This window comes from Pongo abelii, chromosome 16, assembly GCF_028885655.2.
Source record: "Pongo abelii isolate AG06213 chromosome 16, NHGRI_mPonAbe1-v2.0_pri, whole genome shotgun sequence".
Lineage (NCBI taxonomy): Eukaryota > Metazoa > Chordata > Mammalia > Primates > Hominidae > Pongo > Pongo abelii.
In genome coordinates this window covers 52249957-52277488 of record NC_072001.2, presented here as the reverse complement: position 1 = coordinate 52277488, position 27532 = coordinate 52249957, and the positions used below count along the sequence as shown (strand labels likewise).

The 27532-nt window shown below is 38.2% G+C and overlaps 2 protein-coding genes across 18 annotated transcripts in view; one reads left to right on the top strand and one right to left on the bottom strand.

Moving 5' to 3' along the window:
* The window catches only part of FAM227B (family with sequence similarity 227 member B), a 305085-nt gene extending 279807 nt beyond the window's left edge, over positions 1 to 25278 (top strand). For 4 of the 5 annotated variants that reach the window (XM_054531451.1, XM_054531449.1, XM_054531452.1 and 1 more), the window contains 4 exons: positions 18246 to 18322; positions 19452 to 19526; positions 21895 to 21964; positions 25090 to 25278. In XM_054531451.1, the coding sequence (XP_054387426.1) occupies positions 18246 to 18322; positions 19452 to 19526; positions 21895 to 21964; positions 25090 to 25188 (321 nt within the window). In that variant the 3' untranslated portion in view covers positions 25189 to 25278. The remainder of the gene's footprint in view (positions 1 to 18245; positions 18323 to 19451; positions 19527 to 21894; positions 21965 to 25089) is intronic. The other variant, XM_054531453.1, reaches the window with a different exon arrangement.
* Positions 25231 to 27532, bottom strand: part of GALK2 (galactokinase 2) — a 172105-nt gene continuing 169803 nt past the window's right edge. For all 13 annotated transcript variants that reach the window (XM_024232183.3, XM_054531154.2, XM_054531151.2 and 10 more), the window contains 1 exon segment: positions 25231 to 25804. In XM_024232183.3, the coding sequence (XP_024087951.2) occupies positions 25597 to 25804 (208 nt within the window). In that variant the 3' untranslated portion in view covers positions 25231 to 25596.

Genomic DNA, 27532 nt, shown 5'->3' with positions numbered 1-27532 from the left:
CAATATATACAAGGTAAAATATCTTTTTTTCCCTCAGTCCTTCTAAAATACTCTGGGTGAAGTGAATAGGAAAGCCTATACTGCAAGAAAGTTTGTTCCATTATTTATGAGATTTTACCAAAAAAAAAATAACCCTTATTTTCCTTCAACTTCAAAAATTGGGTGTCAGTGTCATAAAATTATCTGTTAATGAGATTTTTCAGATAATGGAAAGCACATGTTAACTTGATAAAATATGAGATATTTTTAAAATATGTTTTTGTTCAAAACATACAGGCCTAAAAATCCTGTGGCAACGTAGAGATAAAAGACTTCCTCTGCCAAAATATGATGGAGAATTTATATTTCCTCTAACTGTCTGAAAAGAGGAAAAACGGAGACACAGTGTGATCCCAAACAGGAGAAGGGAAGAGGAAGATGAGGATCAGAAAGGAAACATAAAACCCTTGATTGCACTGAAGAGGACTCTTCAGCAGTATAGGAAAAAATTTTACTCTAATTTGAGCCCAAATTTGAGCCTCTTCTCCATTCATATTAAGCAGATGAATTGGACTAAATAAATTTCAAGTCCCTATGATTTTGTTGGAGGAATTTGACTTTCCACACTATCAGTGGCGGAATTGGCAACTATTTCCATTTTTCCCTGAAATGATGACATTCTCATTTCATCAATTCACCATAAAACCAAGTTCTTCTGAAGCTACACTAAGAGAAAGAATGCTTAGACACTGTTTTTGCCATCGTCTGCTGCATAGTCCCCTAAAAGACTACCAGAATAACCTGTTGACCAAGCAAAGCTAAGTTTAATACACTGATTGGAGTAAGACAGAACACCAATATAACAGAGCTTTAGGAATGTCTCAAAACCGAGAAATTCCAGGAGGATATTTATGGGGTTTTAAGGCCTGAGGTAGGTGATTTTGAGGCAGGCTTTGCAAGATAGGGAACTTCTTGGGATTGGGTAGAGGTTTTGATATTATAATTTTGGACTGGAGGGACCAGTGGACCAAGGGTCTTGAAGTGAGCTGTGATGAGCAAGCTATTTTAATTTGTTCACTGTCTTATCTTCAGGGAATAGGATGTTCTGGAGCAAGTAACTAAGTTATTTTTGCTTACTCTCAATATTGTTAAACATAGGGACAAAAAAATTATGCATAACACAGAATAGGAAAATACATATGATAGGCACTCTGAAGCCTAGATAAAGAAAAATAAAAGACATCCTTCAGCTGCTGGGGTGGGATGATACTGAAGGCAGAAGGCCCTTGGCTACCAATACCCTAGAAGGATTTCCTCAGCTGATGATAGTGAACTTACTTAACATAAGTCCTATGGCAGATTATATTTTTCAAGAGGCCATAACAATATTGCCCTTCCCACATGTTCCTGTTACAATGTGACCTCACCAATTCTTCCATCAAGAGATAGCATCAGTGTTCACTGCCCTTGAGTTTGGACAGTCTTTTGTAATTTCCTCAACCATTAGAGTTTGACTTTGTGACTTCGAGACAAGGTAATAAATGGCTTTACAGCTTCTGCCTGTTTCACTCTTGCTTTTGGGATGCTTGCTCTTGGAACTAGCTGCTATACTAGTAAGAAGTTCAGACCATATGGAGAGTCCGTGTTCCAGTTAGCAGTCACAGCTGAGGATGAGCCACAGCAAGTATCAGCCGCAGACACATAAATGAGGAAATCTTTGAGATGGCTCCAGTCCCAGCCAACAACTGACCTCAACTACATGATAGACTCCATCTTAGAACAGCCTAGCTGAGCTCAGTCAACACCTAGAACTACAGAGGTAATAATATAAATTAGAGTTGTTTTATGCCCCTAAGTTTGAGGTTGTTTGTTATATAGCAATAGACAACTAAACCATATTCCCTTCCCAAGCTAGCCCACATCCACTGACTAAGGTGATATATAAAGATCTGGCCCCTTAGCCCCAATTCAGAACAATTCTGAAGGGTCATCTGAGCTTCAGACCTCCCTATAGGGTCAGCTGAGACATCCATTGGGACTGTTATCACAGTTCAACTTTTCTGTCTGGCCAATGTTACTTTATTCCCTTGAAACCACAGGTGTTGATTCCAAGAGCACTCAAATAAGCCTCCTACACGCTGATCTTTGTCTTTAGGTCCGCTTTCCGGAAAACCCGACTTGGGACAGGTATATGTTAGTTTCAGTTCTCACCATTACAGAGAAAACAATCCATTGATTGCTCACTACTTTTCTTGTAGATCTCCAATAGTCGATTAGATGGAAGCAAATTTTTTAAAACTATATGGGAATTACATATTTTAGAAAAAAATCAACATTGTCCTATGGTAAGATCTCATTTGCTGTCATGACTTGGAGTTGCATGCTCCAGAGTTTGGGTGGAATTGGCCATATCTTCTTTCCATATCTTCCAGGAAAGACTTTAATATGATCTAAAAGGAGTGGCTAAGTACTGAATTAAACTAAAAATTCCATAGCTAGTAGTCATTTTTGCATTGTGTGGAAGACATTTGAAACTGAAAATATTTTATTTGTATAGAACCACAGTGTATAATCACACACTGTGCCTATGCAGTTCTTATTTCTCTACTACATGAATTCAAATAATTGCAAACAAGGCTAACAAAAATAAATGATCTACACAATGGATAGTTTATATAGGAAAGAATGAGAAAAATTTATTAATTATAGAGATCAAACCACAGCATATGGTTGAGTAGGTTATGCACTGGCCAGTGTGGTCCCTCTAAGAACTGTGTAGCATATATGTGCTCAGCGGTACATGGTGGCCTTAACAACATGCTTTTAAGGGGGAATGTGATGCACATGGAGAAAGCTGTTCCATGCAGTGGATTAGGATGAGCCTATCAGCAGTCTCTCCTTTATACTTATTCTTTCCCATTTATCCCTACCGTTGGCCCAGCTCACTTTGTCTTTGGCTTGCATACCTCAGAGAGTGCTGTTAGGAAAGGAAAAGTCATATTCACCCTGGAGCAAATAAGAAAGAAGCTTCCTGTGTGTTAGGGATTATAAAAGGCAAATGGTGCAGGAAGACCCACCAAGGTAAAAAATTAGATTACGGGAAAAGGCAAATCACAGTACCCTCATAGGGGTTCTGAATCTGTTGTTTTAAGAAATGAACCATTTGTTCTTACTTTTAAGCCCAGTTTTGTGGAACTAGCCCATAAAAGACAGTTTAAACTATTTGCTTTCCCCCACTATTCTTATAACCTTGGTAGCATCTCCAAGTAAAAACTTAACAGTGTTTAACAGATCGAGAATTAGTATGTGATCCAGTCAATGATACTTTTACAACATTACCCAAAATGCAATATAGATTATTTAGAGCAAAATTTAAAGAAATATAAGTATGTGCACACAGGTATTTATGATGTTTGTCATCATTCTAGACCTGCACTGTCCAGTATGGTAGCCACTAGCCATGTGTGGTCATTTAAATTAATGAAATTAAGTATAAGTAGAAATTCAGTTAATCCGATACACTCGCCACATTTTAAGTGCTCATTAACCATATGTGACTATTGGACAATGCAAATGTCAAACATTTCCATTGTCACAGAAAGTACTATGAACAACACTGCCTTGAGTAAGAAGAAAAGTTTAATTTATTTTATAGAACTTGATATGCCACCTAGGGATATCTGAAAGCCAACACATACAGAACTGTATTTTACTTTGTCACGTGCAGCCTTCTAATTTTAGAAGTTTAGGGGCTTAAGAGTTTACATATTACCTTATTCATCCATGCAACAAAGTTACCAAAAAAGTTAATTTCCCATCTAAATTCTTAAATTCTCCCTCTCATTTTGTTTTGGTTGGATTTTTTTCCCCTTTCATTCTAGTTTCGGGTTATTTTGTGTTTTGTTTTGTTTTTTATCATTTTTGCTTACAGAAAAACACTTTCAGCATCATGCAGAGTTTTGGTCCATACGCATGACTTCAACCCATAGAAAAAAGCTAGTCACTCTCTGTATAAGCCCAGAAGTCAATAGAGGTCAATGACTATTAGTAACCTACCTCTGTATAAAAGTCTGCGATTGCCTTTTTACAGTTAGAATATTTCTGATCAGTGAATCTCTGCTTAATTCCCTTTGATGCTACCATATATCAAATACCTAAAATAACCTAATAACTCCCCTACTTGGCTCCCAGGGATTCCATAAAGGAACCAATTTCAGATTTTTAAAAATACATTTAAAACTTATATAATAGAGAATAAGCATAAAAATATTGGCAAGGCATAGTAAAATAAAGGATATATCAAGTATTTAAATTTTGCTCTTAGAAAAGAGAAAGACATTTTATTTTTAGATGGCTTACACTTGAAACTATTCTAAACTTTGATGAGTAAATTGCTAGTTTATTCCTTTTATAAACTCTGCCAGTTAAGAGGGGGAGGATGAGTTTTAAAATGAAAATAATAATTTTTATAAGAACTTGATGAACAAAGGGGTTTTGTTTCACATGAATGAGTATGAGTATTGTAAGTATTGTCAGCCACCTTGAGCCAGAGACAATTAAAAAATTGTAATATCTGGCTATTTTTTCTTACAAACTCAGTTTAAGTTCTAGTTAGGGATTTTCTTTTAATAAAATATACAAGATACAGACTACAATTCACCAACTTGTTATTAACACTAACTAGTGAATTAAATAAAAGACTTCAGTTGCTTTAGGTAATCAGGTTCCAGGGAGTGAGTTACATCATTTTTTAAAGCACAATTTGGGCTTTAGATTATAAACATGACTCAACGGAAAAATAAGGGGGGAAATATGAATTCTCATTCTGGAGAGTTAGTAATAGGTTGGTTTGTTCAATTTAGGAGAAATGTGGTAAAGCCACATTTGTATCAAATAAGAGAAGAAAACTTCATTTTCAAATAGTTTAAGTGAATATCAAAGGCTGGGGTAAAAGCCTTCTTGCTATAAATATTGTTGGTCAATAAAATCAGGTGGAAAAGCCAAACCTTTTGAATGCTTGGAATTTAGGACTCAAAAGCAATACCTCAAGTAAATATTGATCAGATAATAATTTTGTGTTCACCCAACCTACTTCTCTCTTAGGAGGTGGGCAGGCAAAGGAGAAAGTAAACAGAACCTACTCTATTACCATGCATTTGCCCCACAAAAATCACTTCCAGCCTCTGGCTCCGAGTGATTCTGTGAGGTGCTCCAAAATTTCAGAAAGTAGAAACCTACATTCTAGTTTAGAGCTAAAGTCCTGTTTATTGAAGGAAAAACGAAATTGGCTCCTTTTGGTGGTTGCCTCACATGTATCTGTTTTCTGTTTTTTTAGTGATATATCAAATTTCAAAGTGGGAGTTCCAGAAGTTCTATCTTTATATGAAGGACTTAGATATTCAATTAAGTTTTAAGCAGAGAGCTAGGGAACTTGTCTTGAACATGTATTTGCAAAGCAAACCCGAAGTTTGTATATTTATTTGGAATAGCTTTGTGGAGGGTAGAGGGGTGAATGAAAATAATGGGAATAGCCAAAGTCCTTCAAAGCAACCCTTGGAGCTGTCTCTGTTAAAGGACATAAATTATAAAAATGCTGGAATTTCTGTAAATCAACAACTTGTTTATCCAGCCTTATCAGGGAGTGAACTGTGGCCCATAATTAAATTTTTCAGATAACTAAAGCTGATCGTTTGAAGCACTAACACTTTTTATGTTAACTTTTTTTTTTTTTTTTTGAGACAGAGTTTCGCTCTTGTCACCGAGGCTGGAGTGCAATGGTGCAATCTCAGCTCACTGCAGCCTCCACCTCCCAAGATCAAACAATTCTCCTGCCTCAGCCTCCCAAGTAGCTGGGACTACAGGCATCGGCCACCACGCCCAGCTAATTTGTATATTTTTAGTAGAGACAGGGTTTCACCATGTTGGCCAGGCTGGTCTTGAACTCCTGACCTCAAGTGATCCACCCACCTCAGCCTCCCAAAGTGTTGCGATTACTGGCATGAGCCACCATGCCTGGCCAATGTTATCCATTTTAATGGAAGTTTTCATTGAAGGTTATCAATACTTCTCTGACTTCTTAAACAAAGTAGCAAAAACTAATTAACTTTATGATAATAACTGAGTTTCTCAGGATGAAATCTATAACTCAACTGCACCTAGATACCAATAAGAATACTTGTTCAGTAGGCAAACAACAGTAAACACTTACTGTTTGTTTTACCAAATACCTGTTACATACCAGCACTGGTACTAGTATGAGGGTGCTAAGCAATCCAATAGCAAAGACAGGAAATAGGGTCATCAGCAATCTGTCCTATACATAGAATGCTATAGTAGAAAGGAGAAGCACCTTCATCTACTTTTAAACAACCCTGCACTAAAAGCACAGATCACTAAGCTGTTACAGTCTTTATTCCTAAATTTTATAGTTCTTCTGTCTCCTACTTCAAAAATGTCACTTCTTAGTCTTACTAATTTCTTAAGGGCAAAACACCATGTCTCTACTTATTTTTGTGTCTCGATGCCTAATACAAGTCCTGGCAATTTTGTTGAATTATTTTACTTGAATAAGTGTTAATGTTTTCAATAGCCCTTCCCTCAATTTCCTGAGTATACTACAAAACTGCTGCTAATGATGTATTAAATAGTGAAACTTACTAGAACTGCAATCCTATTTTACATATAATTCTAGGCCATTTAGAATCTGGGTAAGATTCCAACAATGATGTTATTTTCTATATAGTAAGTCACACGTGCTTATAACCTTTTAAAAAATGTTTTTGATACATGGATGTTGGGTAAACTACCAATCTAACATTAAAATATTTTACTTATAGGCAAAGGTAAATATTAGAATATAACTGCTCTAAGATCGGTTTAGGCCACATGCTAATAAGCTTATTTCAAGAATTTAGTTTTTAGGATTAAGAACTAAGTGAACTCTAGTGTATAAAAAGTAGGAGATTCTGGCCACAGCTTGCTGCCTAGCTTCCTTTTACTTGTTATACAATTAGCATTATGTGTATAATGGGCACTTTCGCCTTAAGCCTGAGGTGCTCAGAAACAACTCTGAGGATAATCCAAAGACTATCTCTAAGGGATACAAGATAGACAGCAAAGCCTCCTGAAGCTTCATTCTGTTATCACCGAGGTCCAGGTCTGTTCTGCCAATGCACAGTGAATCAATCACTGTGACACAGGTTTTGCAAAAGAGAAAAGATTTATTGGCAAAGCTGCCAAGCAAGGAGGCAGGAGAACAGCTCTCACATCTACTTCCCCGAAAATAAGGCTTAGGGATATTTCTGGGTTAGGGAAATGGGGGTGGCCTAAGGTGTGGGGAAAGGTGATTGGCAATTGGGAAAATGAAGTAACAGGTTCATTCTGTGCAAGCATAGTCAGGCTTCATAGCATTTTGTAGGACATATGTATAGAAAATCGTGTTAGCACAACCTGAGGGTAGAGTTTTTGGCCCTCCATGGTCAAAAGGCCACTTGTTGTGCACTTGCGCAGGCCCAGCTCAAGGGCTGGTGACCTCAACCAGTTTGAATTGGACAGGAGCTGGCCCAAGTTTCTGAAAAACAACGGAAGTGTTGTTTTGGTGAACTATGAATGTTATCTATCAAGTAGCCAGTAAAGGTTAAGTTTCACGTTCAGCAGCATGGCTTTCAGCTTCATGGAAAAAGGAAAAAAAAAAAAAATAACAAAAAGCAAGTGACCAAAAGCAAGCAGGGCAGGCAGACCTGATCAAATTAACATCTTGGTTTCAATTCTAGGACAATACTTTTGGCAGATAAGTATGAAATTTGCCCCTGGGCCATTCTTTTCCTGAGTCTCTCACACACACTCAGTCTCTCAAAGGCAAGGTACTTCACTTCTAGAAGCTTCAGTTTCTTCATTTCTAATCTAATTAAATTGGATCCTACAATTTCTAAAACCCTTTATTTCTCTAATATTCTGTGATTATAAAGGGAGATGAAAGACCCCAGAGTCCTGAGTTGAGAAGGTCTTAGTTTGTTACATCCCAGCCACTGTTGTGAAGTCCCAGAAAAGGACTATTTTATTTGTCCCCAAATGAATCTTCCATTCAGTGGCTTACCATGTAGTAGTGCATGGGAATATAAAGTATGAGGCCAATTCAGATGGTGGAATTGGAAAACATGTTGCCACATTCATCCCCAAGGAGTAGAATATAACCATTGTTCATAATGTATAGGGTCTAAGTATTCCGTTTTTTCTAACTGGGAAAAAAATTTATAGTTTTAAGTGTCTAAAAAGAATAAAAGTTAAGATATTCATTAACACACTTCAACAGAAATCTACTGAAAACCATCACCGAGTTGTACAAGAAAATGCTAAGATTTCAGTCAACACCAACATCATGCAGCCCAGAACTTCATTATACAGCACAAACGTACAACCATGACCAAATTTTACAATTAGAATGACTTTATAAAGAACATATGTCTACCCAGTTCATTTCAATAGTCATATGTTCAAAATTAATAATTTATAAGAAATAAAACATAATTCTTGATTTCAATACCAATAGTATATAATAAATGTACAAGTCAAAGAAAAACCAAAATTTGTTCAAAGTGACAAATACGTCACCTCCCTCACAAATAATCATGGAAACGATACTCAAGAGAGCACAATAACTTTGTAGAAGAATAAAATATTTGAAGTTCTAACAGGCACTCTGAGGAAGAAATTAAATAGTAGCAGGTAATAGCTGTATGCAAATAAAGTTTAAGCAGCTCAACACCATTTATATTTTAGAAAAAGTATATCATTGGTTGTATTAATCATTCTACAAGAAGAATAATATTCAATTTTCTGCAACTTTTACTCAGAAAAGATTTTAGTTGTTCAGTCACTTGATGTAGCAGGAGGGAGTAAGATGGGCATTAAAAGGAACTTGATATATTCAAGTTTCAGTCATTTCAGGAAGATTGCTGAACCTTTTATTTGAAGGCTGCCAGACTCCTTCACAGTCTGTGACAGCCAAAGTGGGGAAAAAAGCTAAAGATGGAAACCTGGCATAACTGAGATTGCAGACTTCTTGTTTATGTAATGAGCAGGACCACCACCTCTATTTTCAATCATGTGTATCACTCCAAGTCCAAGCTAAGCAAGACCAGGGCTATCTTTCCTTCGAATTCAGAGGGATTTCAGATAAAAGAATTAGTCCTCCCTCGCTAGGCTCTTGTGGGGAAAGTGTCATATTGGAACACACAATTGGGGATGAGAGGAGAAACTGGTGATTTCACATAAAGAAACACAACGAAGTTTGTACCATGCTATATTACCAGAGAAATAGAGCACCTTAGGTATGTACACTCAGTGTAACCTTTTGCAAACATTAAAAAAATTATTATAAAACTTGAATGCATAAAGAAATTATGATAGTATTGGGTAAAGAAAGCAACCATACCATTATAACAATATTGTAAAATACATATTTGTATGTAACAGATGAAAAGACACAGAAAAATGAAAATAATTTTTATTTTTTGGAGAATGGGATTATGATAATTTTCTTTCGATTACATTAATGCTTCTATAATATTCTTTGTACAATCATATTTTTCAGTCATGCTGAAACATTCATCAATATGAGATTTCATAAGGTTTAGTTTTCGCTGCTTCAATTATTTAAAATGAGGCTTCCACTACTTTCCTTTTAGATTTGAGGACTAATGTGTTAATGTTGAATGTTTATTAAATGATAAAAAAAATATTACTATGCAGAATGAAATCCCAAAGCCAAAATTTGAAAGTAACCTGGATTCAACCTAAGGATGTTTTATTTTTAAATAATACCATGCAGAATTAATTCATATCAGCAAAACTGTAGTTCATATGGACACTTATTCCAGCAATATCATGTAGGAGATTCCTGAATGCAGGGTAATTTGTGTAGTATGATCAGATCTCATGGATATCATGTGATGCCTGAAGACAATGCTGTCTTTCAGACTATAGGTTGCCAGAACAATAAGTTGAAAGCAGGAAATTCCAGTGGATAAATTGGCCATTCAGTTAGTTACTGTTTGAATACAACCTACATCACTATTACATTTCTCTCCTGGAGTAAAATGAGTTGCCCTCAGGAACACAATGGAAACAAAGCTCATCCCAAAATGAGGCCTTAACTGGGAGGAAACTTCCTGGGATGGCCTCTGCCAGGCAACAAATAAAATTGTATTGGGTAGAGCTATTTTCATGTAAGTGAGAATACAGTCACTCTTCCATCTTGCTCAACAGCCTTAAACACAGGCCCTAGAGTGTGTTGAAAGTCAACACAAAGAAACTCCTAAATCAATTCAGGAAATGAAGTAAGAGATACACATCTTAGGAAATCAATCAGAGCTTCTGGAATTCAAAAACTCAATTGAAATTTTCAAAACACAGTTGAAAGTGTCATCAATAGACTGTTCCAAGCAGAAGAAAAAACCTCAGAGCTTGAAGACCAGTCTTTCAAAATAACCAAGTCTGACAAAAAATAAAAAAAAGAATTAAGAAAAATAAACAAAACCTTTGAGAAATATGGGATTATGTAAAATGACCAAACCTATAAATTATTGGCATTCCTGAGAGAGGAGAAAAAGCATACAACACAGAAAACATATTTGAAGGCATAATTCAAAAAGTGTCCCTAATCTTGTTATCTTGTTAGAGAGGTAGACAACCAGATTCAAGAAATTCAGAGAACACCTGTGAGATACTATACAAAATGAACATCACCAAGGCATATACTCACCAGACTTTCCAAGGTCAGTGCTAAAGAAAAAATCTTAAAAGCAGCTAAAGAAAAAGGTCAGATAAAGGGAACACCTTCAGGCTACAGCAGACTTCTCAGCAAAAACCTTATAAGCCAGGAGAGATTAGGGTCCTATTTTCAGCATTCTTAAAGAAAAGAAATTCTAACCAAGAATTTCATATCCCACCAAACTAAGCTTCATAAGCAAGGAGAAATAAAATCTTTTCCAGACACGCAAGCACTAAGGGAATTCATTGCCACTAGACCTGTCTCATAAGAGATCTTTAAGGGAGTTCTAAAAGGAAAGACAAAGGATACCTTCTACCACAAAAACACCCTTAAATATATAGCCAAATACTATAAACCAATGACACAATAGAAACTACAAAGCAACCAGCTAACAACTTCACGATAGCACCAAAGCCTCACATATTAATTATAACCATGAATGTAAACAGTCTAAATGCTCCATTGAAAAGGCACAGAGTTGCAAGTTGGATAAAAGAACAAGATCAGTCCATCTGCTGTCTTCAAGAGACCCTTTTTACAAGTAACAACACCCACCCCTAGGCTCAAATTAAAGGACTGGAGAAAGTTCTATCACATAAATGGAAAACAAAAAAGAGCAGGAGTCACTATTCTTATACCAGATAAAACAGACTTTAAACCAACAACAGTTAAAAAAAGACAAAGGTATTACATAATGATAAAGAGTTCAGTTCAACCAGGAGACTTAACTATCCTAAATATATATGCACCCAACATTGGCTCACCCAGATTCATAAAACAACTACTTTTAGACATACAAAAAGAAACAGGCACACAATAATGGGACGGGGAACTTCAACACCCTACTGACAACATAATGCAGATCATCGAGGCAGAACCCAACAAAAAAACTCAGGACTTGATTTAGACACTTAACCAATAGGACATAAGAGATACCTACAAAATACTTCACCCATCAACCACAGAATATACATTGCTATCATCTGCACACAGAACATACTCTAATATCAATCACATGCTCAGCCATAAAGCAAGTTTTGATAAATTCAAAAAAGCCAAACTCTTACCAACCATACTCTTGGAATAAAAATAGGTATCAATACCAAAAAGATTTCCCAAAACCACACAATTGAATGAAAATCAAACAAATTGCCCCTGCATGACTTTGGGGTAAACAATGAAATTAAGGCAGAAAGGAAAAAAATATTTAAAAGAAATGAAAACAGAACCACAACATACCAAAATCTCTGGGATGCAGCAAAAACCATGTTAAGACAAAAGTTTATAGCATTAATGCTTACCTCAAAAAGTTAGAAAGATCTCAGCCAGACACAGTGGCTCAAGCCTGTAATCCCAGTACTTTGGGAGGTTGAAGTAAGCAAATCACTTGAGCTCAAGAGTTTGAGACCAGCCTGGGCAACATGGTGAAACCTCATCTCTACTAAAAATACAAAAATTACGCATGGTGGCACACACCTGTAATCACAGGTACATCTAACCCAGGAGGTGCAAGATCTCTACAAGGAAAACTAGAAAACTCTGTGGAAAGAAATCATAGGTGACACAAACAAATGAAAAAACATCCTATGCTTATGGGTTGGAAGAATCAATATTGTTAAACTTGCCATACTACCCAAAGCAATTTACAGACTCAATGCTATTTCTATCCAATTACCAATGTAATTTTTCACAGAATTAGAAAAAAACTATTCAAAATTCACATAAAACCAAAAAAGCCCAAATAGCCAAAAAAAATCCTAAGCAAAAAGAACAAAGCTGAAGGCATCATATTACCCAACTTCAAACTATACTACAAAGGCTACAGTAACCCAAACAGCATGGTACTGGTACAACAACAGACACATAGACTAATGGAACAGAATAGAGAACTCAGAAATAAAGCCACACACCTATAACTATGTGATCTCCAAAAAAGTCAACAAAAACAAGCAATAGGGAAAGGACTTCCTGCTCAATAAATGGTACTGGGATAGCTGGCCAGCCATATGCCAAAGATTGGAACTGGACCCTTTCCTTTCATCATATACAAAAATTAACTCAAAATGGATTAAATATTTAAATGTAAGACTTCACACTATAAGAATCCTAGAAGAAAACCTAGAAAACACCACTCTGTTCATTGGCATTGAGAAATAATCTGTGACTAAGTCCCCAAAAACAAATGCAACAAAAACAAAAATTGACAAGTGGGACCTAATTAAACTAAAGAGCTTCTGCACAGCAAGATAAAACATCAACATAGTCAATAAACAATCTACAGAATGGGAGAAAATATTCACAAACTATGCATCCAACAAAGGTCTTATATCCAGAATCTGTAAGGAACTTAAAGAACTGAACAAGCAAATAATAAATAGCCCCATTAAAAAGTGGGCAAGGACTTTGCTGGCAAGATGGCCGAACAGGAAAAGCTCCGGTCTGCAGCTTCCAGCAAGATTGACACAGAAGACAGGTGACTTCTGCATTTCCAACTGAGGTACCTGGTTCATCTCATTGGGACTGGTTGGACAGTGGGTGCAGCCCAAGGAGGGCGAGGCAAAGCAGGGTGGGGCATTGCCTCACCCAGGAAGTGCAAGGGGTCAGGGAACTCCCTCTCCCATCCAAGGGAAGCCATTAGGGACTGTACCGTATACTCCAGCCCAGATACTGTGCTTTTCCCATGGTCTTCGCAACCTGCAGACCAGGAATCCCCTCTGGAGCCTGTACCACCAGGGCCCTGGGTTTCCAGCACAAAACTGGGCGGCTGTTTGGGTAGACACCAAGCTAGCCACAGGAGTTTTCTTTCATACCCCAGTGGCACCTGGAACACCAGTGGGGCAGAACAGTTCACTCCCCTGGAAAGTGGGCCGAAGCCAGGGAGCCAAGTGGTCTGGCTCAGCAGGTCCCACCCCCATAGAGCCCAGCAAGTTAAGATCCACTGGCTTGAAATTCTCATGCCAGCACAGCAGTCTGAGCTCGACCTGGGACCCTCAAGCTTGGTGGGGGGAGGGGTGTCCACCATTGCTGAGGCTTGAGTAGGCAGTTTTACCCTCACAGTGTAAACAAAGCCTCCAGGAAGTTCGAACTGGGTGGATCCCACTGCAGCTCAGCAAGGCCGCTGCTGCCTCTCTAGATTCCTTCCTCTACGGGTAGGGCATCTCTGAAAAAAAGGCACCAGCCCCAATCAGGGACTTATAGATAAAACCCCCACCTACCTGGGACAGAGCACCTGGGGCAAGGGGCGGTTGTGGGCACAGCTTCAGCAAACTTAAACGTCCATACTTGGCAGCTCTGAAGACAGCAGCGGATCTCCCAGCACAGCATTAGAGCTCTGATAAGGGACAGCCTGCCTTCTCAAGTGGGTCCCTGACCCCTGTGTATCCTGACTGGGAGGCACCTCCCAGTAGGGGCCAACAGACACCTCCTACAGGAGAGCTCTGGCTGGCATCTGGCGGGTGCCCCTCTGGGACGAAGCTTCCAGAGGAAGGAACAGGCAGCAATCTTTACTGTTGTGCAGCCTCTGCCAGTGATACCCAGGCAAACAGGGTCTGGGGCGGACCTACAGCAAACTCCAGCAGACCTGCAGCAGAGGGGCCTGACTGTTAGAAGGAAAACTAACAAACAGAAAGGAATAATATCAACATCAACAAAAAGGATGTCCACTCAGAGACCCCATCCAAAGGTCACCAACTTCAAAGGCCAAAGGTACATAAATCCATGAAGATGGGGAGAAACCAGCGCAAAAAGACTGAAAATTCCAAAAACCAGAACGCCTCTTCTCCACCAAAGAATCACAACTCCTTGCCAGCAAGGGAACAAAACTGGATGGAGAGTAAGTTTGACAAACTGACAGAAGTAGGCTTCAGAAGGTGGGTAATAACAAACTCTTGCGAGCTAAAGGAGTATGTTCTGACCCAATGCAAGCAAGCTAAGAACCTTGAAAAAAGGTTAGATGAATTGCTAACTAGAATAACCAGTTTAGAGAAGAACATAAGTGACCTGACGGAGCTGAAAAACACAGCATGAGAATTTCGTGAAGCATACACAAGTATCAATAGCCGAATTGATCAAGCGGTAGAAAGGATATCAGAGACTGAAAATCAACTCAATGAAGTAAAGCAAGAAGACAAGATTAGAGAAAAAAGAATGAAAAGAAATGAACAAAGCCTCCAACAAATATGGGACTATGTGAAAAGACCAAATCTACATTTGATTGGTGTACCTGAAAGTGATGGAGAGAATGGAACCAAGTTGGAAAACACTCTTCAGGATATTATCCAGGAGAACTCCAACCTAGCAAGGCAGGCCAACATTCAAATTCAGGAAATACAGAGAACACCACAAAGATACTCCTCAAGAAGAGCAACCCCAAGACACATAATTGTCAGATTCACCAAGGTTGAAATGAAGGAAAAAATGTTAAGGGCAGCCAGAGAGAAAGGTTGGGTTACCCACAAAGGGAAGCCCACCAGACTAACAGCGGATCTCTCTGCAGAAACCCTACAACCCAGAAGAGATTGGGAGCCAATATTCAACATTCTTAAAGAAAAGAATTTTCAACCCAGAATTTCATATCCAATCAAACTAAGCTTCATAAGTGAAGGAGAAATAAAATCTTTACAAAGGAAATGCTGAGAGATTTTGTCACCACCAGGCCTGCCCTACAAGAGCTCCTGAAAGAAGCACTAAACATGGAAAGGAATAACCAACCGTACCAGGCACTGCAAAAACATACCAAATTGTAAAGACCATCAACGCTATAAAGAAACTACATAATTAACAGGCAAAACAACCAGATAGCATCATAATGGCAGGATCCAATTCACACATAACAATATTACCCTTAAATGTAAATGGGCTAAATGCCCCCAATTAAAAGACACAACAATGGAAGACAATGTGGCAATTCCTCAAGGCTCTAGAATGAGAAATACCATTTGACCCAGCAATCCCATTACTGGGTATATACGTAAAGGATTATAAATAATTCTACTATAAAGACACATGCACACGTATGTTTATTGTGGCACTGTTCACAATAGCAAAGACTTGGAACCAATCCAAATGTCCATCAGTGATAGACTGGATAAAGAAAATGTGGCACATATACACCACGGAATACTATGCAGCCATAAAAAAGATTGCAGGGACATGGATGAAGCTGGAAACCATCATTCTCAGCAAACTAACACAAGAACAGAAAACCAAACACTGCATATTCTCACTCATAAGTGGGAGCTGAACAATGAGAACACGTGGATTCAGGGACGGGAACATCAGGGGGCCTGTTGAGGGGGTGGGGCTGTGGGAGGGATAGCATTAGGAGAAATACCTAATGTAGATGACAGGTTGATGGGTGCAGCAAACCACCATGGCACGTGTATACCTATGTAACAAACCTGCACATTCTGCACATGTATCCCAGAACTTAAAGTATAATACTAAAAAAAAAAAAAAAAGTGGGTAAATGATATGAACAGACATTTTTCAAACGAAGACATGCAAGTGTCCAACAAACATACGCAAAAATGCTTAGCATCACCCATCAGCAGAGAAATGCAAATGAAATCCACAATGAGATATCATCTCACTCCAGTCAGGATGACTATTATTAAAAAGTCAAAAAACAATAGATGCTGATGGGGCTGCAGAGAAAAGGAAAGCTTATACATTGTTGGTGGGAACGTAAATTAGTTCAGCCACTGTCAAAAGTAGTTGAGATTTCTCAAAGAACTTAAAACGGAACTACCATTCAACCCAGCAGTCCCATTACTGGGTATATACTCAAAAGAAAAATAAATTATTCCACCAAAAAGACATGTGTACTCATATGTTCATTGCAGCACTATTCACAATAGCAAAGACATGGAATCAGCGTAGATCCCCATCAACAGCAGACTGGATAAAGAAAATGTGGTACATATACACCATGGAATTCTACATAGTCATAAATAAAGGACAAACTCATGTCCTTTGCAGCAACATGAATGCAGATGGAGGCCATTATCCTAAGTAAATAACACAGGAGCAGAAAACCAAATACCACATGTTCTCACTGTAAGTGGGAGCTAAATATTGGGTACTCATGGACATAAAGGTGTCAACAATAGACACTGCATACTGTAAGAGAAGGGAAGGGAGGGGAGCAAGTGTTGAAAAACTATCATGTTCTGTGCTCACTACCTGGATGACAGGATCATTCAGACCCCAAACCTCAATATCGTGAAATATACCCATGTATCAAACCTGCCCATGTAACCCCTGGATCTAAAATAAAAGTTGAAATTATTTTTTAGAAAGTACTTACCAAGGGAAAAATAAATAAATTATTTAAATAAATGAATAAAATGCTTAGTGAAAAATAAATAAATGAGCATCAGGAACAGCCTTGAAATGGAAAATAAAGTTTTCTAAAAATGGGCAAACTATATTCAGAGAAAGAGGTAATACTGAAGTTTGTTTCACAATGGGAGTGGGGCTGTAAGAGGACAGTTCATCCCCTATATCTTAGTGATGGCAGAGGTTTAAGAGCTCCTAGTGTAACACTGAGGCTAAGGTCTTCATTTAACACAAGCTGAGGAGCTGTCTCCTTGCTAATATTGGCCAATACCGGCCAATTGCCACTTCAAAGGGAAGTGTCTGCTTTGCCAGATCAGGCATGGGTTAAGGCCAAGGTTAGGACATATCCACAGATATGTACCAGAAACAGACAGGACAGAGGAATCCAGCTTCATTAGCAGCATACTTGGACATTCTGATTACCACCTTTCTTCTGGGAAGATAGCAGAAGCCAGGCTAACTGAGGCAGCCACGCATGCTGCCAGTTACCCCCAAAGCCTCTTAGAAGTAAAGAGTCTTTAAGGTTCTCAGTATATGTAAAAATGAAAGCTGGGTGTGGTGGCTCACGCCTGTAATCCCAATACTTTGGGAGGCCAAGGCAGGAGGATTGCTAGAGCCCAGGAGTTTGAAGTTCAAGACCAGTCTGGGCAAGATAGCGAGAAACTGTCTACTACTCAGGAAGCTGAGGCAGGATTCCTTTGAGCCCAGGAGTTTGAGGTCACAGTGAACTATGATCATGCTACCACACTCCAGCCTGGGTGATAAAGCAAGACCCTATCTCAAAAATGAATAAATAAGAAAAAAATGAATTTTGGTACATTGTTAATATTTTGGTAATTTTTAATATTTACATTTAACAAGTTGCTGCTTTTAAAACAAACACATACAGAAGGTAATTACAGGATTTATGAAACTATTAAATCATAGTGCCCTATGGTTGCTGTGGTTGAGATAATGGGACACAAGTTTAAAGTGATGTTGTCTTCTTTCAGTCCTCTGAGTGTAACTCCAGACATAATATTCATGTTTATACGTGACACTCTTCATTACTGAAAAGTGAAGGTCACACGGTCCCCTTGGTTCCTCTGTGAAGGGTACTATTTACTTCACAAATGTTCCTAATTGAAAATCATTCCTTAATAATAAGCCTAGCACACTACCTGCTCCAACATACCGTGATGTTATAAACGAGGCAAAAAGACAATTTGCAAGGAACCAAAAGGATTTTAGGATGTAAGTTGATGCTATACTATTGTTAAATATAAAATAATACTTTTTTAGGGCTGGAAACAATCAGAGAAATCATCTAAACTAAGTTCCTTATGTTAATGATGAGGAGTCATGTCTGAGCATCTTATAGACTCAGAGATTCTTTTCAGGTAAGTGTCAAGGGTGTATGTTGTAACCATGGAGCCATGGCAAGTGAGAGGGACAGAAGAAAGGAAGGAAGCTTTGCTTGGTGTGACTGGAGGGGTGCACCCCAACAGGAAGTGGCAAGAGCTCCAGGGAATGGAGACTGGAGTATCGTCCATTTACAAAGATAAGCCCTGGAAGACTAGCAGAAAAATTCCCTGCAGTGGAAGGAATTCCCTAGAGCTGGGGTGGCAGCTGGGCTGGTGTCAAGCAAGGAAATCAAGACAGCAAAGTCCTTCCTGAAATGTTTTCTTGGGGGAACATTTTCAGTTATTCATAATAATTTGTAAAATAATTGCCTGTGGTCAGTCATGGTAATCTTATGTGCTAGGAAGCTAGGAATGGGTTAATGAGAGAGTATCCATCAATTTTTACAAGAACAAATTGGCAGGGTCCAGTTCTTCTATCCATGCTGTCAAGGTTACTGTCTTGAGATGTCATTGCCTTTAGGGGGAGAAAGGATGATCCTTCCTTTTGGGTGCCTCCTGCTGTCCAAGGAGCACCTCCAAGAGAGGTAAATGGAGGACCACCAGTTATGTCCTATCCAGCGGGCAGATCTAAAAGCCTACGCCCCTGCTTTCCAAGGGTCCCCATTCCCCTCTCTCCTGCCCACCCACCCACAGACACATGTGTACATCCACACACATATATCCCTTAGACTTCCTGTGCTTAGTGGGAAAAACGGATGGACACCTTTCTAGAGGGCCCCTGTGGTAGCAGAAGCTGGAGTCCAGCTGTACTCAGGTGTGGTGGGTGATACCTTCGGCATATGTTTGTAACAGAGAATGTGCTGAGGGATTCTTTACACTAAATAGTGCATAGGGAGGGAATGTATTGGTTTGTAGAGGGCTTTTACTAACGTGTATATCAGTAAATTGTTGATTTATTCTTTCCCAATTAGTAATGCCTGCATTATTTTAAAATTTAACTTCAAACTTTAACTTTATAGGGAAAAGCTCAGAATTAATGAAGAAATAAAACTTCTAAAACAGCAGCAGGAAAGAATTGACAAGGAGGTTGATAGGTTTGTCTCTTATTCAACTTGGTAGTGCTTAAGATCATCTTTAATTGAAGAGATGTTACATAAAACCACAAAACTGCAAAAAAGTTTTCTAGTTAACAGTTAATCTGGAGTAACATTTTAACTTTCTTTAATCACAAAATCGTCTACTCTGCTAATTAATTGCTAAACATTATCATCATCTATTTTTACTCTCCAGCCATAGGACTTAAGCTCAAGCCCTTTTCAAAATAAAGCTACAAGCCTGCCCCATCCTATGGAAGTTGTAAACTAGAAAAACAACCGATTTAGCTGGTCTCTCTTGGGCTAGTTTTTTATTTCCCTTCCTCCTCTATGCATATAAACATTTTTCCTCAATGAAGCAAGAAAAATTGGGCTCATTTGTTTGTTTTATAAATTAAACTATAGGAAGAAAAACTATAAAGTATTGAGATTAACCTACTTCTTCCAACACACCCGCAAGCACGTGCAGAATAAGAAGTATCAGACAAGTCCAGCCCTTCAGACAAGCCCCCTAGGGAGACTATAACTTTGTGCCAGTCACACTTCACACTTCTAAATACTATTTTAGAACTTATAAAGCTAGTTTTCCAGTCACATGAGAAAATTCAACCCACTACTTTAGGATCTTATCTCACTTTTCACCAAAAACTTTATCACCCAGCTTTCTGCTTCACAACACCTGTTACAAGGTTCCATTCCGGGTGACTCTTACAAGTTTCCAAAAATCAAATCCACATAGGACAAGAGTTTTCACCACTGAGAATATGCAGAAGAATGTAGGACAATTGTCAGAGTAACTCACAAGAAGTATTCAAATATGTTTAATGCAATGGCACATTGTTGAAACATATGTATTTGGATATATAAATCCCACGTGGTTGTTAAAGTTATAGGCACAATGTTTGAGCTTCCATTTGTAATCTTCAAAAGAGATATTCATGAGAGGAAAGGCAATCAGAAAGAGGGAGGATTAGTAATGTTATAAAACTTCATGAATGTACTAAAACCACTGAACTGTATACTTCAATGGGTCACTTTTATGGTATGTAACATATATCTCAATAAAACTGTTATTTTCTTTTAAAGAGGGGAGATTGTAAACTAAAAGAGTGACTTGGAAGAGGGAGTGATTTTAACTTAGTGAGATGAGACAGATTCTAAGGATACTGTGCAGTTCAAGGAGATTCTAAGAAGGTGTTACTGAGAAACTAAGAGCCAGATTTGAGACAAGCATAGAAGAAAAAATGTGAAGCCTAAAGAGCAATCAGCGAGGAGGAAACCCAGCTTGAGAAGGCAAAACAAGCAGAGAGAGAATGAGTGAGGGGGTATGTACCAGTCACAGAGCACGAATGCAAGAGAACCTACGACTAAGTAATCCCACTCTGCCTTCAGGGGTGCACTAGTCTAACTGCTGAAGAAACCTCAGATAGGCCTGGCAAGGGGTTAAATAGCTCATCTAAACTTGCTGCTTCAGCAATGTGTATTTGAGATTTGCAGAAAATTTTACTTCCTGCCAATTTCATGGAAAAATAGTTTTTAAATATTTCACTTGAAAATTGCCAGTGAAATTAATATTCTTATATCGTTTATTCCGTTTCTCTTCCTCATCTGTGTTACTTTTACTAATGTTTCTCCTTGTCTCAAGTTTCTATCCTTCCTTGCCTAGCTACCATTGCTTCTGCCTTCATTGTTAGATCTCTGGAAACGTTCCTGCTGCTTCCTGAATTCAACCATTCAAGTCCTTCATAAATATTTCTTGAATGAATACTTGGTGACAGATATCATGAGATTCCTGGATCCCTGCTCACAATGAGCTTACAGTCTAGTAAGCGCTGTCACCCACTGGCCTTTTCCATCTCCCTCTTTCTTTCCTGTATCTCTCCCTTGCCAGTCTCTTTTACTCTTCTCTCCCCACTGTCACTCCTTAAAGTCTGGGCTAGAGCCTTATGAGTGGAATCAGTTAAAGCAATACTGTGTGAACGATCTAACTGAAGAGGATGTGCCACTGCTGGGACGAGAACCACACAGTGGGTGGAACTGAAGGCTTGAGTCACAGTGCTTGGGTTCAGACTGTCTCCTTGCTAAGTGTATGACTGTTGTGGATGTGTGTGTCTGTGTGTGTGTGTGTGGGGCACGTGTGCACATGCAGCAGGGGTGGGTGTCTGAACCTATCTCAGCCTGTTTCCTCATTTATAAAATAGGATAATAGGAGTACCTACTTCAGAAGCTTTAAGGGTAATTGAATTAATATATGTAAAGTGCTTGACGAATGCCCAGCATATTAAATTCTTAATAAATGTTGGCTATTAGATGGTGTCAATATAAGGACAATTAGTTTGGTTACTGATTTTCTTTATTCCATGATTAGACTCCAAGCAAAGGCTACCAAGAAACCTCATGAAGTGAAACAAGACTTTGAGAAGTTCCTACATAAACTGGTAGGTTTTCTTTCTGAAAATAATTGAGAATTCTCTCTCTGGCTTTTTTTATATAGACTGGACAATATTTCATAAGCAATGTATGGTGGCACACCCAAATTACAGTGGCAGGAGAGGATACATTCTTGTTACTTAATCATCCACATGCACATGTAAGAAAATCTGTTTTACATATTTAGTGACAACTCACGTTCACGTTCCCCATTTCCAGCTTCTGACCAGGAACAGTTTATGTAACTGAAAAGCTCCAAATGCAGTTAGAATTACAAACTAATAATCACTGATGTTTGAAGTTGTATTTTGTTTTTCATTAATAATTCAACAAAATCATATTGGGTACCAACAGCTGTGTTAGATGAATGGTCCCTGCCCTCAATTCATGGAAACACAAGGCAGAATATAATAAGGTTCTAAACAGGACTCAAGTATGAGAAAGAAAGAAAAGAAAGGAGCCTGTTCCATCTTTCTGATTTTCCTTGTCATCTTCTCTTTTGCTTCTCTTTACTTATGGGCATTCTTGTTAAGTCTGAAGAGCTTCTTCTCTCCCAACAGACAAGAACATGTAAAGACTAGTGTACAATATGTCTGAACGCTGGACAATTGGAGGTCAGGGATAGAGGAGAGCCTTTTATTTTCAGCATGTCAAGGCTTCCATTCAAAAATCCAGAGCAATCCCATTGGCTGCTAGTATAATGTCAAAAATGGATCAAATCAAATTCCTACATCGGCCAGAAAAGTGATAGAAAGAGTGAAACACCTAGGTGTTGTATAATATACAAACAGGACAGTATAATAAGCAAACAGGACTATTCTTTTTCTTTTTTTGTTGTTGAAACAGGGTCTCACTCTGTCACCTGTCGCCCAGGCTGGAGTGCAGTGCTGCAGTCATGGCTCACTGTAGCCTTGAAGTCCTCAGCTCAAGTGATCCTCCTGCCTCAGCCTCCCGAGTAGCTGGGACGGCAGGCACATGCCACCACTCCCAGCTAAGGACTATTTTTTACATCCACACACAAAAATATTCATTCCCTCTCTCTCTCTTTTTTTTTTTTTTTTGGTCTATCTTCCTACTATTGATAGGGACACGGGCACAGAGAAATACCTAATTAGAATAGGAAAACAACAGTGCAAGTGTCCTGATAAAGGGCAAGTGACCTCAGCTGGTAAGTGGTAAATGATTTGACTGGCAGGGAAACTATTATACAAGCAGTTGTGGAAACTGTAGCGCACTGGATAGCCATGCCTCATCTAACAAGGCAGCTACTATCTCAGCCCTAGTTCATTGATGCCCTGTAGAAATGTAGGACAAGTAGTATCAGATATTCCACCACTCAGTAATCCAGATTCTGAGTAATCCAGAATATCTGATACTGCTTGTACAATCTCCTGATTTGGAGCCCAAGTTTTTAGTCATTCTATGGGCCAAACTATATACATCTGCAGACCAGATGTGGCCCGTGGGCTGCTGGGCTATAACCCCTGATCTAAATGCTGCCTGGATTTGACTCTTCAAAAGCTAGCTCCAGCCATTGTAGTCAATCTTGTTCTTCACTACATACCAAAGCAAACCCTTCACTCTCACTGAGCCTTCTACACACACCATGTTTTCCTATACTCATAGGCTTTGTTCATCTGCAGTGTGCACTCCACAGCTTTTAAACTCTACTCATCCTTTAGGGCCATGCTCAAAGTCCATTTACTGCATGATCTTTTTTCTAATGGCCCCGGCCCTATCCCTTCCAGGTAAGTTTAGCATCTGTCATAATGTCTAGAATACCACATAGTGATAGTAAGACTGAAACATAGTTCTTTTTATCAAGAGAGAAATCAAAACAAATATAGAATAGATCCCTCGCTTAGAATGACCATGTGTGTCCCCCAAAGAAGAGTGCACATTGAAAATTTTTACTCACCTTTTGTGAAGAAGAAATCACCTGGTGAAAATTGTAAATGGAACAGCAAAGCAATGACAAGTGCCTTTTTTTTTTTTTTTACACTGATTCAGGTAGCTTTAAAGAATTATATACCAACCACAAATCCTTTGTGGAAAATGGCACGGTATTAAAAAATAAAGGATTATAAATTTAAATAAATTCAGGTTTCAGATTTTTGGATTTATAGAACTCAAAATTCTTTTAACAAATTTGACTCAAGCTTTCTCAAGCATTTACCTTTCTGCTAAGAATGAAAATGCATCAGAAGTTTATTTTAAAATAGAATATTGGCTTTCCTAGTATTCTATGTATGACTGTTATCCTTTAAGAAATAAAACCAGCTTTGCGCAGGCCTGCCTTAAACTGAAATTCTAGATGGTGATGCCCAATTTGTGAGTTAAACATTAATGAGCTAATGAAATCACAGAATAATAAGTAATTGTGATATTTTTCTGGATAATTCATGCCATAAAACCATTGCTATCTCAATTACCTGAGTATTTCAGCAAAATACTTTTTGGTCCAAATCATTATGTAATTCAGAAAGCGCTTCCTATAGTCCATCCACAAGAGAAAGCCAGTCATTTGCCATCACCAGCCAAACATTTCTGCCCACTCTTGATATACATACAGAGATACCCATCAATACCATTACAAATCCCAGAATTCATTAAGTCTTTTCATAGTCACTTTCACCCACATACCTGCATACCTGCTTTACACTGGGGTGCATATATACAAACAAGCTTTGCTAGACAAGCAAAAAAGGGATATAAGGAATGTGTGGGATTTCTTGGAAGTGCCTCTTGGATTAGAGAGGTATTTGAGAAAAAGTAGTAGAAAAAGAGTGATAAGAAAGTAATTGTATGAACAAACTGAATTATCTGAATTATCATCTAGATAATTCTTTATTTCAATGTGAATAGAAGAGTCTTAAAGTGGTTTTTATCTGTTTTTCTATTAAGTAATGGAGATAGCTCAGGGCCAAAAGAATTGAAAGTGGTTATTTATATGATATTACATGGTTTAAAAATATTCAAATGAGTCTGAATTTTCTTCCTGTATCCTCCTTTTGTCAAAAAAAAAAAAAAAAAATCCTTAGTCTCTTGATAACTGGAGAAATCTCACATTCAAATTCAATTATACAATGTCCAAGAAGATCTGTGAAACTTTAATCATGTATTATTTTCATAGCGTTCTGAAGCTGAAATTGAGAGAGAATGTGTGGCATCACTATCGTCATCATCATCATCATCAACAGACAACCACAACTTTGAGGAAGAAGAATACTAAGAGAAACCAGAAATGAACTCTATTCAAGAATAATGCATACAATTCAGTGGTATCAGTTTAATTGTAACAATATATTTAATTCAAGTCCAATCCATGTAATCAGTATTAAGAGTGTGTTTTACCATTCATCTTTAAAATCTTCAAATCAATAAATCTCAGTAAATTATTCTTAAAAGATCTGTCCAAGCATGATCTTGGCTCTTAATAGTAAAACCATATTTTAAGATGGAAAAATAATCATTATGAAGCATAGAGAGCTTTCAACCATTTCTTTGAAAATATATCTTGATATAATAGTAACCGTTCATCATAATACAAAACAGAAGGAAGATTAATTTACTGTGGCACAGAAAGTCCTGCCAATTCCTAAGTGCCCTAAATAGTTTCTCTCAGATTTTTTACATTTTTTCAGGCCTCAAGCAAAACCAAAGCCCCACCTCCAGGTTTGGTAGCAAACAAACTTTGCTTCTCCGGTGCTAAGCTTCCATCACTCCTATGGTAATAAGCTTTGTGCACATTTTCTAGAAAGCTGGGCAGCTTGTCCGCAGGTACTATTGATACTGTGCAGCCTCCCCATCCTGCTCCAGTAAGTCGTGACCCTTGAGCCCCAAACTTCCTAAAACAATGAGGAAAAAAAATATTAGAACCTATAAATGAAAATACAGGTGATTTGCTTGGTGTTTGTAGAACACATAGCCGATCTAAGTTCTAAGAAGAAAATACATGCGGGGTTTTTAGGTGTCATCAAACATTTTAGGACATTAAGACATTTATACTGTTTCAGAGAGTGATTTGGAATTTTTTCATTGTATCTAAATCTAGTCCCTGGTTTTGACTCCAAGTGGTAAGTCAACAGTACTGCTCCTCTTTCATGACTGGCAATAACCCACTGTAATATCGATTCCATAAAGTAGCCACTTGAAGAGTTGGATAGCAAGCTTACAGGTAAATCAGGAAGGAGACGTTAAAATAAAACAGGCAATGGGAAAAGAAATGTAGGCAACCCTGAATCAGAAGGTCACTCCAAATGAGGACAAATCAAAATTTAAAATGTACAGTCTTATACAAGTTTTCCCCAATGGCTATTTCAGCTGCATTCTTAAGGCCGGGCTGTTTCACAAAGAAGAATCAGTCCCCTAGAACAGATAGCCTAGTTCACTGAACAAACTTATCAACAAAAAGCTTGTTATTAAACTCCAGGTTGGATGGGTGGTTGGTTGAGTCTCTAATGGAAAATTAACAAAGCCTTTCCACAAAGGGGATGGCAGTCCCTTGAGGTCCACACCACCTTCCCTGTGCCTTCTGGAGCTAGTCTGATTACTGGACTCAGAAGTTGACATCAGATGAGATGTATCTGATTGGGATGGCAACAACTATATAAAGGACCACACAGCAAGAGTTAATTTTAGTTACTGTAAACCAGGCACAGTTTCAAACCTAAGATTTTAACCAAAGTGAAAGGCCCTATCACAATGTACACAGATCACTTAGCTTTAAAAGATGCAATTTATCCTGATATGAAATTAACATGTACTTACAATTAATTCTTCTTAATAAAATTCACTCCAAATTACTAGTGGATTAAAGGCTCTATGATTAATTTAGCACAATTTTTTCTCTTTTTTTCAATCTAAATGAGATATTTTACTTTCTGGACATATCAATAGAATACTACCTCTACTCTAGAACATCAGAATTACTGCATGTCAGTAATTGATTTTCCTGTCAATGATTCTTCTCAGTTGATTTATTTTTATCATCTGCTTTATTATATATATTAAAATACGCTTTTCAAATGAAAATAGGTATTTAAGAAAGAAAAAAAATGCTTACAAACAAATAAACATCACTGATCTCCTCCTATCCCTTAAACATTCAATTTATGGCCCAGTGACTAAGCCTGAAATCCCATCATCCAGGCTAAAAAATTTCTCTGACCTTGGGATCCTTGGATTATTCTAAATTTCTAGGTTGGCAAAGGGCCTGTTTGCAGTTTGTTGGATTTAAAAAATGGTTGTCATGCCGGGTGCAGTGGCTCACGCCTGTAATCCCAGCACTTTGGGAGGCCAAGGCGGGCGGATCATGAAGTCAGGAGTTTCAGACCAGCCTGACCAACATGGTGAAACCCCGTCTCTACTAAAAATACAAAAATTAGCCGGGTGCACACCTGTAATCCCAGCTACTCAGGAGGCTGAAGCAGGAGAACTGCTTGAACCCAGGAGGTGGAGGTTGCAGTGAGCCGAGATTGCACCGCTGCACTCCAGCCTGGGTGACACAGTGAGACTCCATCTCAAACAAAACAAAAAAAAAAAAAAAAAAAAAAAGGGTTGTCATATGCAGTCAC